This window comes from Ceratotherium simum, chromosome 7 (assembly GCF_057802395.1).
Source record: "Ceratotherium simum simum isolate JZ-2026a chromosome 7, ASM5780239v1, whole genome shotgun sequence".
NCBI classification, from domain to species: Eukaryota; Metazoa; Chordata; class Mammalia; order Perissodactyla; family Rhinocerotidae; genus Ceratotherium; species Ceratotherium simum.
In genome coordinates, this window is record NC_141906.1 from 76,175,699 (window position 1) to 76,189,765 (window position 14,067).

The 14,067-nt window shown below is 48.4% G+C and overlaps 2 protein-coding genes across 5 annotated transcripts; one reads left to right on the forward strand and one right to left on the reverse strand.

The window, feature by feature from the left end:
- Positions 1 to 733: 733 nt before the first annotated feature.
- Positions 734 to 1,151, forward strand: HEPN1 (hepatocellular carcinoma, down-regulated 1). Its single transcript, XM_014793672.2, is given in 4 exon segments — positions 734 to 787; positions 860 to 931; positions 934 to 1,039; positions 1,042 to 1,151. Coding segments are annotated over 4 exon segments (321 nt in total). The 3' UTR covers positions 1,131 to 1,151.
- A 1,046-nt stretch (positions 1,152 to 2,197) lies between these two features.
- Positions 2,198 to 13,295, reverse strand: HEPACAM (hepatic and glial cell adhesion molecule). 4 transcript variants are annotated; one of them, XM_087434061.1, is made up of 7 exons: positions 13,153 to 13,295; positions 5,476 to 5,817; positions 4,466 to 4,747; positions 4,081 to 4,174; positions 3,469 to 3,542; positions 3,100 to 3,167; positions 2,198 to 2,506 (listed from the first exon to the last, which is right to left on the reverse strand). In XM_087434061.1, the coding sequence occupies exons 1-7, from the start codon at positions 13,235 to 13,237 to the stop codon at positions 2,198 to 2,200; spliced, it is 1,254 nt and encodes a 417-aa protein (XP_087290187.1). In that variant the 5' UTR covers positions 13,238 to 13,295. The 4 variants fall into 4 exon arrangements, with proteins under 4 accessions (XP_087290187.1, XP_087290186.1, XP_087290185.1 ...); XM_087434060.1 differs by having other exon boundaries at positions 3,100 to 3,170; XM_087434059.1 differs by having other exon boundaries at positions 3,100 to 3,170; positions 3,313 to 3,542.
- Between the last annotated feature and the right edge of the window lie 772 nt (positions 13,296 to 14,067).

Below are 14,067 nucleotides of genomic sequence, written 5' to 3' on the forward strand. Positions count from 1 at the left end.
TGGGTAAGATGACCCTCTTCCTTGCTCCCAGAGCACCCTGTATCTACCTCTGTCATAGTATTTTTCACACTGTATTGTAATAATCTGCTTATGTATCTGTAGCCCCCACTGAGGCTGTCTTCTGGGAGAGGTCGTGGCAGAGTTACACTGTTTCCCTGGTGTCTAGCACAGGGTCTGGTCCATGGTGGATTAACAAATGTTTGCTGAATAAATGGAAGAATACTTGAATGAATGAATGAATGAATGGGTGAGTGAGTGATGATTTGGGAGTGGACAATTTGGGGTTTGCAAGCAAGGTGAAGGATGGCGAAGGAAGATGAGAAGAAAGGAGAAAAGGGCAATAAAGTTGTCATTTCATTTCATCAAAAGTTTATTGAGCATCCAGTATGTGCTAGGCACTCTGCTAGATGCTAGTAATACAAAGATGAAGATCAAAACAAAACCACTTCCTTACTTACCCCCCCAAATTTAAGGCAGATTTGGCTTGAACCTGGGAAGCTGGCCCCTCAGGGATTCAGCACCAGGGTATGGAGTACAGCATGCTCTCATCTCACCCTAACCTTCACCCCTGCCTCTCAAGGCTGACCAGCATGTACCCCTTCTCCAAGTCCTTCGTCTCCTACCTGCCTGAGCAACTTTCCCCTGCATACATTATCTCATTCTGGCTGAGGCATCTGGGAAGGCTAGGGGAGGGGTTCTGAGTAAGAGGAGCTGCAAAGGCATACCTGCCCAAATGAGCCTGGAGAGGTACACTGGGACAGGGAGCTGGGAGGGGCCTGCAGTCCAGGTAAGGGTAGGGGGGGCCAACTAGTGATGTTGTTGCCCTTGGGGCTGTGACAAAACTTGCCCCTGTGTGGAGTGGTGGGGAACAGTGGCCTTGGGAGTTGCTCTGTGGGATGGTGGAGAGGCAGAGCTGGAGCTTAAGAGGTTGCGGAGGTGCCAGGAATGCAAAGGCCCCTAGAGGCATCAGGGAGGAGAGGACAGAACACACAGAGGGCCTCCTTCTCTTTCAGCTTTTTAATTGCCCTCTCTCCTCACACATAGACTATTGTCTCTCCTATGAACTGGTCAAGAGGTGGTGGCATGGGCATGGCCTGGCTACACAGTGGCCCAACCTCTCTGTACTCTGATGTTTGTGTGATTAGGGAGTCTGCCCTTGTCCTCTCCTGGGATCTGAGCATCTGGGAGCAGGGCAGATGGGAGATCGGAGGTCAAGGGTTGGATCATGGCCCCCTGACATGCTGGGGAGCAATAAGCTTCCTCCTCCCCCTACCATTTCTCTTACAGCTGGAGGAAGCCCAACAACCTTTCCCAGGGATAATGATTGTTTGAAAGGTTTGTTTGTAAGGAAGCCAGGGAGAAGGCAGGGGTGCCAGGGGTTAAAAAACAGTTCTTCACATGATCTAGCTTTCTGGGCCAGGGCAGTGAGTGAGACTCCCTTCTCTATAGGAATAGAGATGGGAAGAATGCTTGGCATGCCGCTGAGGGAGGCTCTGGGAGGAGGCCAAGCACGGGAGGCTTGAGACCTTTGCCCGTGCTAGGGCCCAGGTCAGGGGGCAAATGAATATACTTGAGCTCCTCTCTCACCAGCTGGTAGGTGCCCAGGTACCAGGTGCCCAGAGAAGAGTCCTTTAGGGCACTGCCTTCTCAGTGATTCCTCGGATGCTCAGAACAGCCCCTGTACACTTGGTAACCAGCCTCTGACTTTCTCTTAGTTTAGGACAGTCGTATGTTTTGGGCAAGTGGCCTCTCAAAGCTGGAATGGCCAAAAAAGTGCCCCAGGAACCAGGCGTTGGTTCGCAGGGAAGGGAGGTGGGTGGGAAGCATGAGAACTCCCTGGGAAGGGCACAGGATAGTCACGGGGGTTAGGTTATTTATGTTAGTTTCCATAAGACCCTTGGCGGATTGGGCTGGAAATTTAATAATCTCTATGGTCCTAAGAGGGCACACAACCCATACCCACTGAGGACACAGCCAGTGAACCGGAAGCAAATATGACTCGGTTTCACCACCAGATCCACTCTCCGCTGCCCCGCTGCGACCCCCATCCGCGCACACTAGCGTTCGTCCACACGCGAGACTCGCGCGCCCCCCTGGGGACGTCCCCTCGCCTCCCGCGGGCGGCGGCCCCGCTTCCCGGCCCTCCCCCGGCCGCGGGCCGCAGGATGCGGGCGCCTGCCGGGGGTCCCGCGGCGGCTCAGGCGCTGATTTCCACCGGGCCGGCCTCGTCTTGCTCGCGGATCAGGTGCACACCCGCAGTCCGCAGTGTGCGTGAGGCGCTGCGCGAGCGGCCGGGCGAGCCCGGGGCCCGGGGCGGGGACGTGTGCGTCCTGCCCGTGGCGGGGGAGCGCGCTGGGGAGCGCGGGTAGCGGCGGGCCGAGCGGATTGGCAGCCCCGGCGAGCGGCCGGGTACTGCTGGCGACAAGGAGTAGCCGGGAGGGCCGGGCTCTGTGGCGCTCCGATCTCGGGACTCGGGCGTGGGGCTTTCCTCGGGCTCCGGGGAGTCCTGCAAGGATATGCGCCGCTGGGGTCAGGGGACAGCCGGCCGGTCTGGGAGCGCGCCTGGTGTTCGAGGACGCTGGGAATACCGACGTGAAGGAGACACAATTCCCTCCACACTCCCACCTCCTCGAAGGCCGCAGACATAGGTCTGGTTTTTTGAGCGATACAAGACACTTAGCATGGTGCCTGGCACATAACATTATGCTTATAATAAGCGTAATGAGGTGCTCAGTACATGTTGAAATGCATTAGCTTGAGTGCTTTGTCCACTTATTCTCTCTTTCCACTGCTTGGAAAGAGTGGACAGCCTGGGACAAGAGTTAGTTGTGGAATAGTGGGGGAAATCACCAGAGTTGATGTCCAAAGACCTGGATTTGAAGCCTAGACCTGTCACTTGTTTACTTGTTTGATCCAGGCAAGTCATTTCACCTCTGTCAGCTTTATTTTTCTAATCTCTGAAGTGAGGATGACACAAACATTTCTCAGGGTTATTCTGAGTACTATAAAGAGATATCAATATGACATGGCTACCTAGCACCAGGCATGTGGTAGGGGCTCATTGCACGTTCGCGGGGCACGCAGCCCAGAGCTGCTCACCTTGTCCTTCAGGATATAGAGTGCCATGGGGCTCTTCCGTTCCTGCTCTCCACTTCGTGGGAGGGTGTCTGCTGCACAGGGCAAAGAATGGGGTGGCTAGCCCAGGTACAGAACCCTTCCACCAGCCAGCACCTACACTCGTTGCCTCCCAAGTGGCCTGTCAAGGCCCCACCACAACCTCCACCAAAAGATCCAGAATACCCAGGGTCCTACCTTGGCTGCACCTCTCCCTGCTCTGCAGTCTTCGTGCAGTTGGTGGAGGAAGGGGCCCCGCAGAGCTGGCTTCCTTGTCGCCCAGTTCTGCCTTTTCCCAGCAGCCCACTGATCTGAGTGATGCTGAGATGGGTGAGTGGGTGGCTGGGAGCTCACCTTCAGGTTTTAGGTGGTCATCATTCTGGTCCATATATTCCAGGGAGTTTTGCTTCTCCAATTTCCTCTTCTTCCTGCAAATCAGCCCAGCACCCAGTGAACAGAACTACTGAGTGTGAGCAAAAGAAGGTCTGGGGGCGGGGACACAGGGGGATCTCATGGTTGTAAAAGAGGCCTTGTAGCAGGAAGATAGGCTGAGTGTGGTGGGGTGGGAGTGGGATAGTCCATAAGCTTTGGAATGAGTCACATCTAGGTTTGCATCCTGAGTCTGCTGCTAGCATTGTGACTGTGGGCAAGTCATTTAACCAATCTGAGGCTCAGCATCATTATCTGTAAACCGCAGATAATCATACTTAAAAGGTAGCATGCCAACAACCACCACAATGCCTGGCCCACAAAAGGTGGCCTGCAAGTAAAACCATTATTAGTAATGCTGGGGTTGTTGAGGGTTATGAGCATAGGCTGTGGTTCCATATACAACACACACAGTGGTAAGATGGATCTCCTGGGAGGAAAGGCATTTAAAGAAACTAAGAAAAACATAGAGCTTGGGATTGGGTGAAGTGAAGAGTTAGGGTGCTCAGGATGTGGAACTTGGAGAATTACCTAGACTTTTTGGAGGGTTTCCAGCAGGCACAGACTGTCACCAAGGTCACAAGAAGGAAGATGCCTCCTGTCGACAAGATTATGTAAAGCGAGCTTCTTCCTAGGAAGAGAGAGAGACAGAGGTGGGAGAGACTTCAGAGGGGGCAATGGGTCTGGTAAGGAGAGCTTCCTGAAGTGGAAGGAAGAGAAGAGGAGCCCCAGGCAGCATGGCTGGCCAATGGCTGAGCTTGCCCAGAGCCCACTTCCCACCTGTTGCTGTCCTCCACGGAGAGTTGGCCCATGTCTGCCTCTCTCTCCCTCCAGTGGCACTGTCTGGGACGTCCTTAGCCCCTCATGGGCACCTGCCTCTCAGGATTTTCAGTCCTGAGAGAGGGCATGCAGGGAGACTCACTGTATACGGTGATCTTGACGGGCAGACTGCGGCCCTGGCTGATGGGGTTCTCGACCACACAGCTGTACAGGTCGTCATCCTCCATGAGCACTCGGGTGATGGTGAGCACCTTTTGGTCAGGGGACAGGAGCATTCGAGAGTCATTCAGGAGGGGCTTGCCATCCTTCAGCCAGGTGTAGCTGGGCTTGGTGCCATTCTCGTGCGAGCAGTTCAGAGTGAAGGCCTCGCTGAGCTCCAGTACAGTGGTTGAAGCCACTAACACCTGCGGTCTCGAAATGGGCACTGAGCCCCAGGGGTGGGGGAGCCTGTGAGCCATGGGCCAAAAATCTTCTCCCTTCCCCTTTAGAACTCCCTACCTTCCAACACATCACAACTCAATGTGTGATTTGAGAAGGCCCTTCAGAAATCATCTGTCCAATTCTTTGCCATAATCCATATATCCGTCTATTCATTCATTCACTCACTCATTTATTTACCAACTATTTGTTGAGCACCTGCTAAGCAGAGGAGGTACAATGCTGAACAAGCCATGGTCCCTGCCCTCACCTTCCCTTCCCCTTTTCCCAAATACCTTTCCAAGATGTCTTAAACTGACCCAGCCTGGAACATATTTTAGTTGGGTTAAGTCTAGTTCCAACTATCTAGGTTCAAATATTGGCTCTGTCACTTACTAGCTGTGTGACATTGGGCAAGTTACTCAACCTCTTTGTGCCTCAGTTTCCCCATCTGCAAAATGGGGATAATAATATAACTATCCCTAGATTATAATAAGCATTAAATGAGTCAGTGTATGCAAAGCACTTAGAATAGCTTCTGGCACCTAGTAAGCATGCTATACCTGTTAGCTGTGCTTATCTGCTTATCTGCAGACTTCTAACATCCAAATGGCTCACTCTTAGCTCCAAAGTTGCTTTTTGTGTTGATTTTTCTTGGTCTAGCTAGTGTTCTGGGCAGACCCTGCCCCAGTCCCAGTCACCAGTCCTGCCTCTTTCCCCACCAGTGCACTTTACCGTCTACAGTGAGGTTGATGGTCTTCTCCCCCGTGAAGGTGTCATCTGTGATGGAGATCTCGACCTCATAGGTGCCCTCATCAGCCAGCTGCAGGTCGCTCAGAAGCAGGGAGCCATTTTCAAAGAGGCGGATGCGGTCGCGATAGTCAGGCCGCAGGGTGCCAATGACCTCTGTGCCAATGGACTGTACCACCGTCACTGGCTTGTCCCGCTTCAGCTGCCACTTCACCACGGGCTTGTCACTGCTGGTGCTGCTGTACTGCACAGAAAGCAGGGCTGACTTCCCCACTGTGCCGTGGATCAGGCGCACCGGGCTGGTGATGTTCACCCCCTCCAGGGACTCTGTGAACAGAGGCCCATGAGGAGAGGGCAGTGTCAGGCCCTTGGCTCCTCATCCCACCCCCCCTTTAAGTCCTCTGATCTCTCCATGCCTCATCATTCTGGGCCCTTCACTCCTTGTCAATCCTTCCTTTTTACTCTTTGGTGTCATCTCCTTTCCCACTGTAGCTCTAGGTGCCTCTGCTACTCCATCATCCCTCATACACACCCCACTGCCCTCAATCCTTCTTATCTCTGGCCCTCTGCCTCTGGCGGTTTTCCCCATTGCCTTTCTCTTGAGGAAGATTCTAGCTCACCCACACCCTATGTGCTCCATTCATAGAAATATTTATTGAGCACCTCCCATGTGCCAGGCACTGTTCTCTGTCCTTGGGATATATCAATGAGCAAAACAGACAGACGTCCCTACCCTCCGAAGCTTATAGGTCATTAGACCTCGGGGAGAGTTTGATTTTCGTCTTGCGTGGGGGAATGGAGAAAGCATGAGAACATAGATTCACAAAGGAAGGAGTGTGTCACAAGACAGCACCAATAAAGGGGAAGGTGAGGGCCTGAAGACAACTGTACCACTTTTTATTCATAGCAAGAGCCTCCCCTGTCCCTGCCCCAGCTGAATGCAACATCTTACTAGGCCTGCCCAGTACAGAACAGCCCTGCAACTGGGTTGACGGTTTTGGAAATTCACTCAAACTCCAGCGCAATTTGCATCCTCCATAGAAGAGGGATTTGGGATGGGCAGAACAGAGTTTGGAATCAGGAGGCCTTGTAAGACTGGGCTCCACCAATTCCTGGCTGTGTGGAATTGGGCTGGTGATCTTGCTAGGCCTCATTCTTTTCGTTTGGAAAATAAGGATCCTACCAATGATAAGAGCAACTTCCTCATCAAGCTCATGGGGTTGTAAAGCACAATATGTGTGTCAGTTATGGTGTAGGGGAGAGAACACAAGACTAAGCATCAGAGATTTGGGCCCTATTGTTGGCTTACGACCTAGGAGAAGTCATTTATCTGTTCAGGGCTCAGATTCCCTATAGGTAAGATGACTAGTAACCTAGATGGTCTCATCAGTTTGTTCCAGCCCTGAAATTCTGGGATTTTACCATGTTGTCCAATGGCTGTCCCACCCAGAGATACATCTCACATTTCAGAGCTCTCTTAGGAGCCTTGGGGCCTGAACAGATGCTGTTCATTGCTGTCACCTGGCCTTGTAGAGAAGTACAACCACCCAAAGGAGGGTCTTCCGGAGAGGATGTCAGTTGGGAACAGGGCTGAGTTTAGCTGAATAGACACATGCGTGTCAGCTGTTTCCTTTGACTGTCATTGCCTCTGAGGCTCCCTCTTTCCTTCTCACGCCTATTTCCCACTTGGCTACTGCTGCAGTTTAGACGTGGAGAAGCTGAGCTTTACTATACCATTCCTTCTTCCTCTCCTTGGCCTGGAGGACCCAGACCCAACCAGGAGGCAATTAAACTAAAAGGTTAGTTGTCGAGATCAAAGCAAATTTAATTTCCTAAACATATTCAATTCATTTTTGGAACAAGTGCTTTGTTAAGTAGTGAGCTCTTCACCTTTGGAAGTGGTCAAGGAAAGGCCAACTGACTACTCCTTCACCTCTCTGTGTGTCAGTTTCCTCCTCTGTCTAATGAGGTGATGGGACCAGATTAGCTCTAGAGGCCTTCCCAACTCTGACATGCTATGATCCATTGCCTGCCAGGTATGTTAGAATCATAAAACCTTAAGCATGGAAGAAACTACTCTAATGATTAAAGCTGCCATGTGTATGAATATTATATACTTGTTATTGAGAGGATTCTTAATTTTGGGACAGTAGAATGGATAAAATCAACTATTTTCAAATATTTTTTATTAAAGGTATTTTTGTTCCCATAAAACCTTATATAAAAATGAAAAGAAATGAAAACTAGTTCCAGATTGCCTGCTTTGGTAGAAGAGGTGGTGGAGACCAGAGTCTTGTCCTCCCCAATAACTTGGGGAGCTACTAGGAATCCCTGTGGCTCTGTGTATTGGACTGAAATCCATTTGGCCACATGATCCTTAAGATTCCTTCCAATTCTGTAATTATTTAGTGGGGATTTCCTTCCTAGCAACTGCTAGGTCCTAGGCTTGGCTTGATTTAGAAAAGCAAGTTTTAAATTTCCCTGAATAGGCAAATAGGCTTTGTTATGTCACTTGAGGTGGTCCTGAAAAAGTCATTGAGCTTCCCTAAAGACTGTCATGGTGATGATCAAAGAGCTGGGGCATGTCAGGACCCAGTCTGAAGCAGTGGGTATGCACATGAGGTTTATATATGCAGGGCCATCCTGGGGTTTAGCAAATCTGTGTAATGACCCCAAGCACCAAAATTTGAGGGTTCTCTTTCCCTTCTTCTGGGAGGCTGGACAGTGATAGTCCCAGCCCCAAAGAACAGTGGAAGGGGTTCCTCCTCCCCCTTATCTTATCCTCCCCCTTATCCTTTGTTATCTTCCCTGGCCCTTCCTGGAGCTTCCCCTACGTCTACTCTCTTCCATCCCATAGAAGGTCTCAGTAGTCCTTTTATGATGTCTTCTCCTCCTCAAGTCTGCTTTGTCTGCCAATTTAAACTTGATTTCTTCTGGATAAAAACGTTGGAGAAGCTATAGCATATGGCTTGCCCTAGGCCTCACCCTCCTCTGGTGGACGCCTTCCTCATGCCTGTGAATGTGGGTATGCCCGTGAGTCTCAGGGATTTTGTACATGTGTTCAGAAGTGAATGGAGCTTTCTCAGAAGCTGACAAAGAGAGCATTTTGCTGAGTAAACACAGTTTCCCAAAACTCTCTTTTGCCAAAATTGGTGTCAGTATTAAGTTCAGGGTTCTACAACGTTCAAGGGACACAGAGAACTGGGACAAGTGCCAAAGCAGGACACAGAAATGAGGAAATGGCTAACAACTACAATCCACAGTAGAAACAAAAGGGACTAGGACTGTTGAACCTTGAGAAGCAATTAACTTAACCATTGTCCTTGGTCTCTGAGGCATCATTATGTAGAAAGTGTCTGTTCCCACCCAAGGCTGAACAAAAGGAAATTGACATGGGAGCAAGATGTACCTCTCAACTTAATGCCACATGGGCCAGGTAAGAGGCCCCTCGTCAAGCAGGATTTTGACCTGCTCTGACACCAAGGAATGTCAAGCTTTATAGTATGAAAATGTAGCTGCCAATAGCCTGCGGTTCCCTTAATAGCCTCTTCCTTTACAGAAATCATCATCTGCTCATTTTTGTGTGCTCTTTTTTGCTGGGCAAAGGTTTCCTTTTACCAGCATTTGCCTTAAATTTACCTTTTAAAAGTCTCAATGAGACGGTGCCCAATGTGTATTCTAGGATTTGGTCTATATACACCTAATCCATACTCTTTAACACCATGACTGCAGTTATGTCCCTTTTTATCTGAGGGGGTTTTTGTCTTATTTGGATCTGTTTCCATAAGGAAGTCCCTCCATCCCTTTGGATATCACAGATACCCTTCTCTAGGCTTCCTCCAACTATATTATTTCTTTTTTGAGTTGTGGTGAGCAGAGCTGCATACAATAATCCAAGAGCAGCACACAGCATGGTTTTCTAAAAGGACAAAAATATTTCTTTCTGTTTTTGGTTTTTACTGTCCTTCCTAATGAACGATGCTCTGGGAAAACAACCCCCTCCTCTGCTCCTATTGTATAGGGGCACCACTGATTGTACATATGTTGTGGTTATTGTGTTGTATTCTTATGTTGTTATCCTCTTGAGACCTACAAGGGCCTAAAAGAGTATGAAATCATTTTAAATGTCAATCACTTAGGAATGTAGGAGAAAACCAGCAAACAGAAATTGTGAAGAAGGCCCTTGGGATTGTGATCTTAGGGCTAAAAAGGTGGAACCTAGGTAAGGGACTTCTTCTAATTGGGTGCCCAGAGGTTGGAATAGTTCTCGGATCCTGGAGAGTAAAATCTTCCAAATCAGATTATCTAGATTTATGGCATGCTGTGTTTATGTCTGTAAGTTAGTGTACTAGCCTCTAGAAAAGCTTTGTTTGATTGTTCCATGAATTGGGCTGTGATGAATTTAGGAAAGCCTCATTTGTCCATATTTTGGGGACAGAGCATTAGAGACTGAGTATTACTTGCCTGAGGCTAGCTTGGTGGTTCCTGCCATAAACACAAAGGATTAAGGTAAATCTTTGGGAGCCAGGGCCACACGGTCCAGCCCCCCTTTATTGCCAATCTTTTTTTTTGCTGAGGAAGATTTGCCCTGAGCTAACATCTGTTGTCAGTCTTCCTCTTTTTTTTTTTTTTTTTTTTATGTGAGTCGCTTTCACCACCACTGACAGATGAGTAGCATAGGTCTGCACCCAGCTATTGCCAATCTTAAAAACTACATTTCCCAGCCTCCCTTGCAGTTAGGTATGGCCACATGACTGAGTTTTAGCCAATAGGACCAGTGGAAGTGGTAAGTATCACCTATAGGCTGGTATAGAAAAACCTCCCTCCTTTTTTTTTGTTTTTTTAAATTCTCTACCTGAAAGAAATGGAGATAAACCTCAGGGTGACCATTGGAAACACACGTCAAAGTTGATAGTGCTAATCCCTGAAAAACTTGATGCAGCAGAGTCCTTCCCCATCCCAGCCCTAATCTGGAACTGCACTGTACTACCACATGGTTAATTCCAGGAACTTAAATTTTGGAATTTATTTGTCACAGAAGCTGGCATTTTCTTAACTAATATATTGAGGATGGCAGAAATTCCTTATAGAACCTCAGCTCTTTATTGCTCTTGAATCCACAGCACTACAATGGCCTGACCCTGCATTTACATCTTACCTGTCATAGGTCATAACTAATATCTTGTTAGCATTTTTTATATTTAGAAAATTTTTGCTATATTTATTGTTATGTTTTCCCACACAGAAGATCCTTTGTCACTTTTTGATTTTGCCTAGTCATACTGACTGACAAGATCTTTCTGTAATTTTTTTTCCTTACCATTTGATGACCTAAAGGAGTTTAGGGACATCTCTGGTTTGTATATTTCATTGTGCACTTCCTATCCCCAACTTACTGTCTCTCTGTTCAGCTCTCATTATTTCCTCAATTCACTGTAATTTCCACTGAGACTGCTCTCACTAAGATTAATAGTAATCTCTTAATTGTCATAGCCAATGGACTCTTTTAGATCCTTATTATACTACACCTCTTTGATACATTTGACATTGGTTCTCCAGAAAACACTCAAATCCCTTGCCTTTCTGGGCTGTAGTCTTCTAGTTTTCCCTCTGTTTCTCTAACTGTTCCTTCTTGGTCTCCTCAATGGGCTCTTTTTCCTCTACCAATCTTGAGGTCACTCAATGTTCCATTTTCAGCCCATTTTCTCCTTCTAGGTGATATTATCCATTCTCATTGTTTTAAATCTCACCTATGGGCTGACAGCTTCCAAAGACGTCTCTCTAACCCTAACCACCCTGTCCCCCACCTTCAGGCTATTTAACATTTTCCCACAGATGTCTCATGGGCATTTCAACCTCAACATGGACAATACTAATTATCATCTCCCCCAACCCTATCCCTTTTTCTGTTTAAGGTTTCACAGAGAAACCCTACCTCCCTCTCTGGGTCCTCCCACTTTCTATCAATCACTGGGTCTTGACTTCCCCTCAAAAATATTATCTCAACATGCCTCATTCCCTCTGTCCTTATTCTAATTCTAGCCCATGTTATTTCTCTCCTGAACTATTGCAATAGCCTTGTTAAGGGTTGAAGTGTGTCCCCTAAAATTCATATGTTGAAGTCCTAACTCTCAGTACCTCACATAAGGTGACCTTATTTGGCAATGGGGTTATTGCAGAGGTAATAAGCTAAGATGAGGTCCTACAGGAGTAGGGTGGGCCCCTAATCCAATGTGACTGGTGTCCTTAATAAAACAGGAAATTTGGACACAGATACAGGCGCAGGAGAAAGTCACATGAAGATTATGCTGCCACAAGCAAGGGAACTACCAGAAGCTAGCAGAGAGGCCTGAAATAGATCCTTCCCAAGCACCTTCAGAAGGAGTACGGCCTTGCCGATACCTTGATCTCGAACTTTTAGCCTCTACAACTGTGAGACAATCCATTTCTATTGTTTAAGTTCCCCAATTTGTGGTTCTTTGCAGCCTGAGCAAATGGATACAGCCTCCTTTCCTATCTTGTTTGCCTCCAGTTCCCCCACCAATGCCTCACTGCAGAGTGAGCTATCTGAAGTACACGGCTGGCCCTGTCAGTCCCCAGATGAAAAACCATTCAATGCCCTCCTCCTCCATTGTTTACAGATTATATTCCAGTTTCCTTAGTATGGTTTACAAGGCTCTTGCCTAACTCAATTCACACTTTCCTCTCCAGCAATGGTGAACGGCTGGGCTGCTCCTAAACACGTGATGCCATTTCAAGATGTTGACCTTTGCTCATTTTCTCAACAATATGCCCACTCCCACACCTGCCTCTTTTTCTTATCCTTTAAAATTTAGTGCAGACATTCCTAGGAAACCTCCCCTGATATTCCCCCACCCCCGCCCTGCACCACTAGCACCAGCTTCCTGATGGGATAGGTGACCTCTCTCTGATCCTGGGCATCCTCTGCATATCTGACTCATAGTAGTTTCTGCCTTTTATTAAAATAATCTCTGCGTCTGTTGCCTAACTAAATTGTGAACTCCTAGGCTCTCTGGAATAGTGTGTGTATGTGTGTGTGTGTGTGTGTGTGCATGCGCATGCACGTAAACACATATATTTAAAATAAGATCAATTCTCCAAGGAGTTGGTAGGGGGTGGTACAGGAAGTAGGTGTCTATGGCCTGGGGTGAGTTATGAATAGGTTGGCGTCACTATCCAAAACCAAGAGACTTGTTATATCCGAAGCTTCTTTCATCTCCCTTGCTGTTTTACATTCAGAGAAGCCAGGGTAGGGAATTGGGAAGGCACAAAACCAAGATTTCCCCTACCCCTCTAAGCCCCACCATAATCCCTTGGAAAGAATGCAGGACTGGCCCACGCTAACAAGACATCCCATAAGAAATGGCTCATTGCCCTCCAACTACTGTACTGAATGCCGTGGGAGCTCCAAAGTCATGCAGCCTTTTGGGGGAGGGGGGCAGGGGCTGGGCAGGAGGCACACAGAATGAAGAAATACATTCAACACTAATGCCTGAATTCACTGAGATGCTTCCCACAGCAGCTGAGCTCTCTCCCCTCCTCCCGCCCCAAAGGCATTCTGGCCCTCAACTCTCCCCTCCCTCTCCTTTGAAAGCCCCGGGTCTCTTTACCAGACCATTTCTTACCCTTCTGGTCTCCTACCTGTCTGGATCAGAAGAAGGTAGACAAAAGGAGCGAGGCGCAGGGCACTGAAGGCTCTGGACAGGGCTCTTCTTTCTCTCTTCATTTTGGGTGGCGTTCTCCAGCTCTGGTGCAGACAATTAGCATGATTTCTCCACTCTGGGCACGTCCCTTTGTACCACTCGGAGTTTCTCTGCCCGAACACAACCCTGCCAACTTCCCTCTGAATACACAGAGCTCTGTGTATTGCTGGACTTGTGCTTTCCTCTCTTTCAGACCTGGCATTTTCTGGTTTCAAAGCCCTACATCCCCAGTTCAGAAGGGGGTATCTGCTTAGGAGATCATCTCCAGTCCAGGTCCAGTCTGATGGGTCCCAGAGGCCCAGCAGTTCTACGCTGTCTGCGCTGAGCCCCACTACCAGGGGGAGATGAGGATTTGGGCTCAATGAGGGTTCTGGGCTGGGACACACACTAAACTGGACCTTGTGTCCCAGCCTATCCTGTCTCCACCTCACGCTTCTTGTTCCTGCGAAGGAGGGTATGTTCCGGGAACAGACGTCCAATAAGCTCTGAAAAGGGAGGGAGAGGAGCTTTTAAAAATCTGGGGAATGAGAGACTCCAGAGAGCTGCTGAAGAAATGGAAAAGCATGTTCACCCCAAAGGAAGAAAATTGGAAAATGGCTTGAATTCTATTATTTTCATACGTGTCCTGGTCTTGCTTGAGATCCTCTCTCCTATCATAGAATCAGGCCAGGGACCTCATTCCAGAAGCCACCCTGTTCCTTCCCCTGCCTCCAGCCTATTTTCTAGAACATGTCCAAGCAAAGATGAAGGTAATACCACAACAGCCAGCATCCTGGGGTTCTGTTACCAGCTTCACAGCCTAACAATCTCCTCTTCTCTTGAGGCTGTGATGAGGAGAATCACCCTAGCTCCA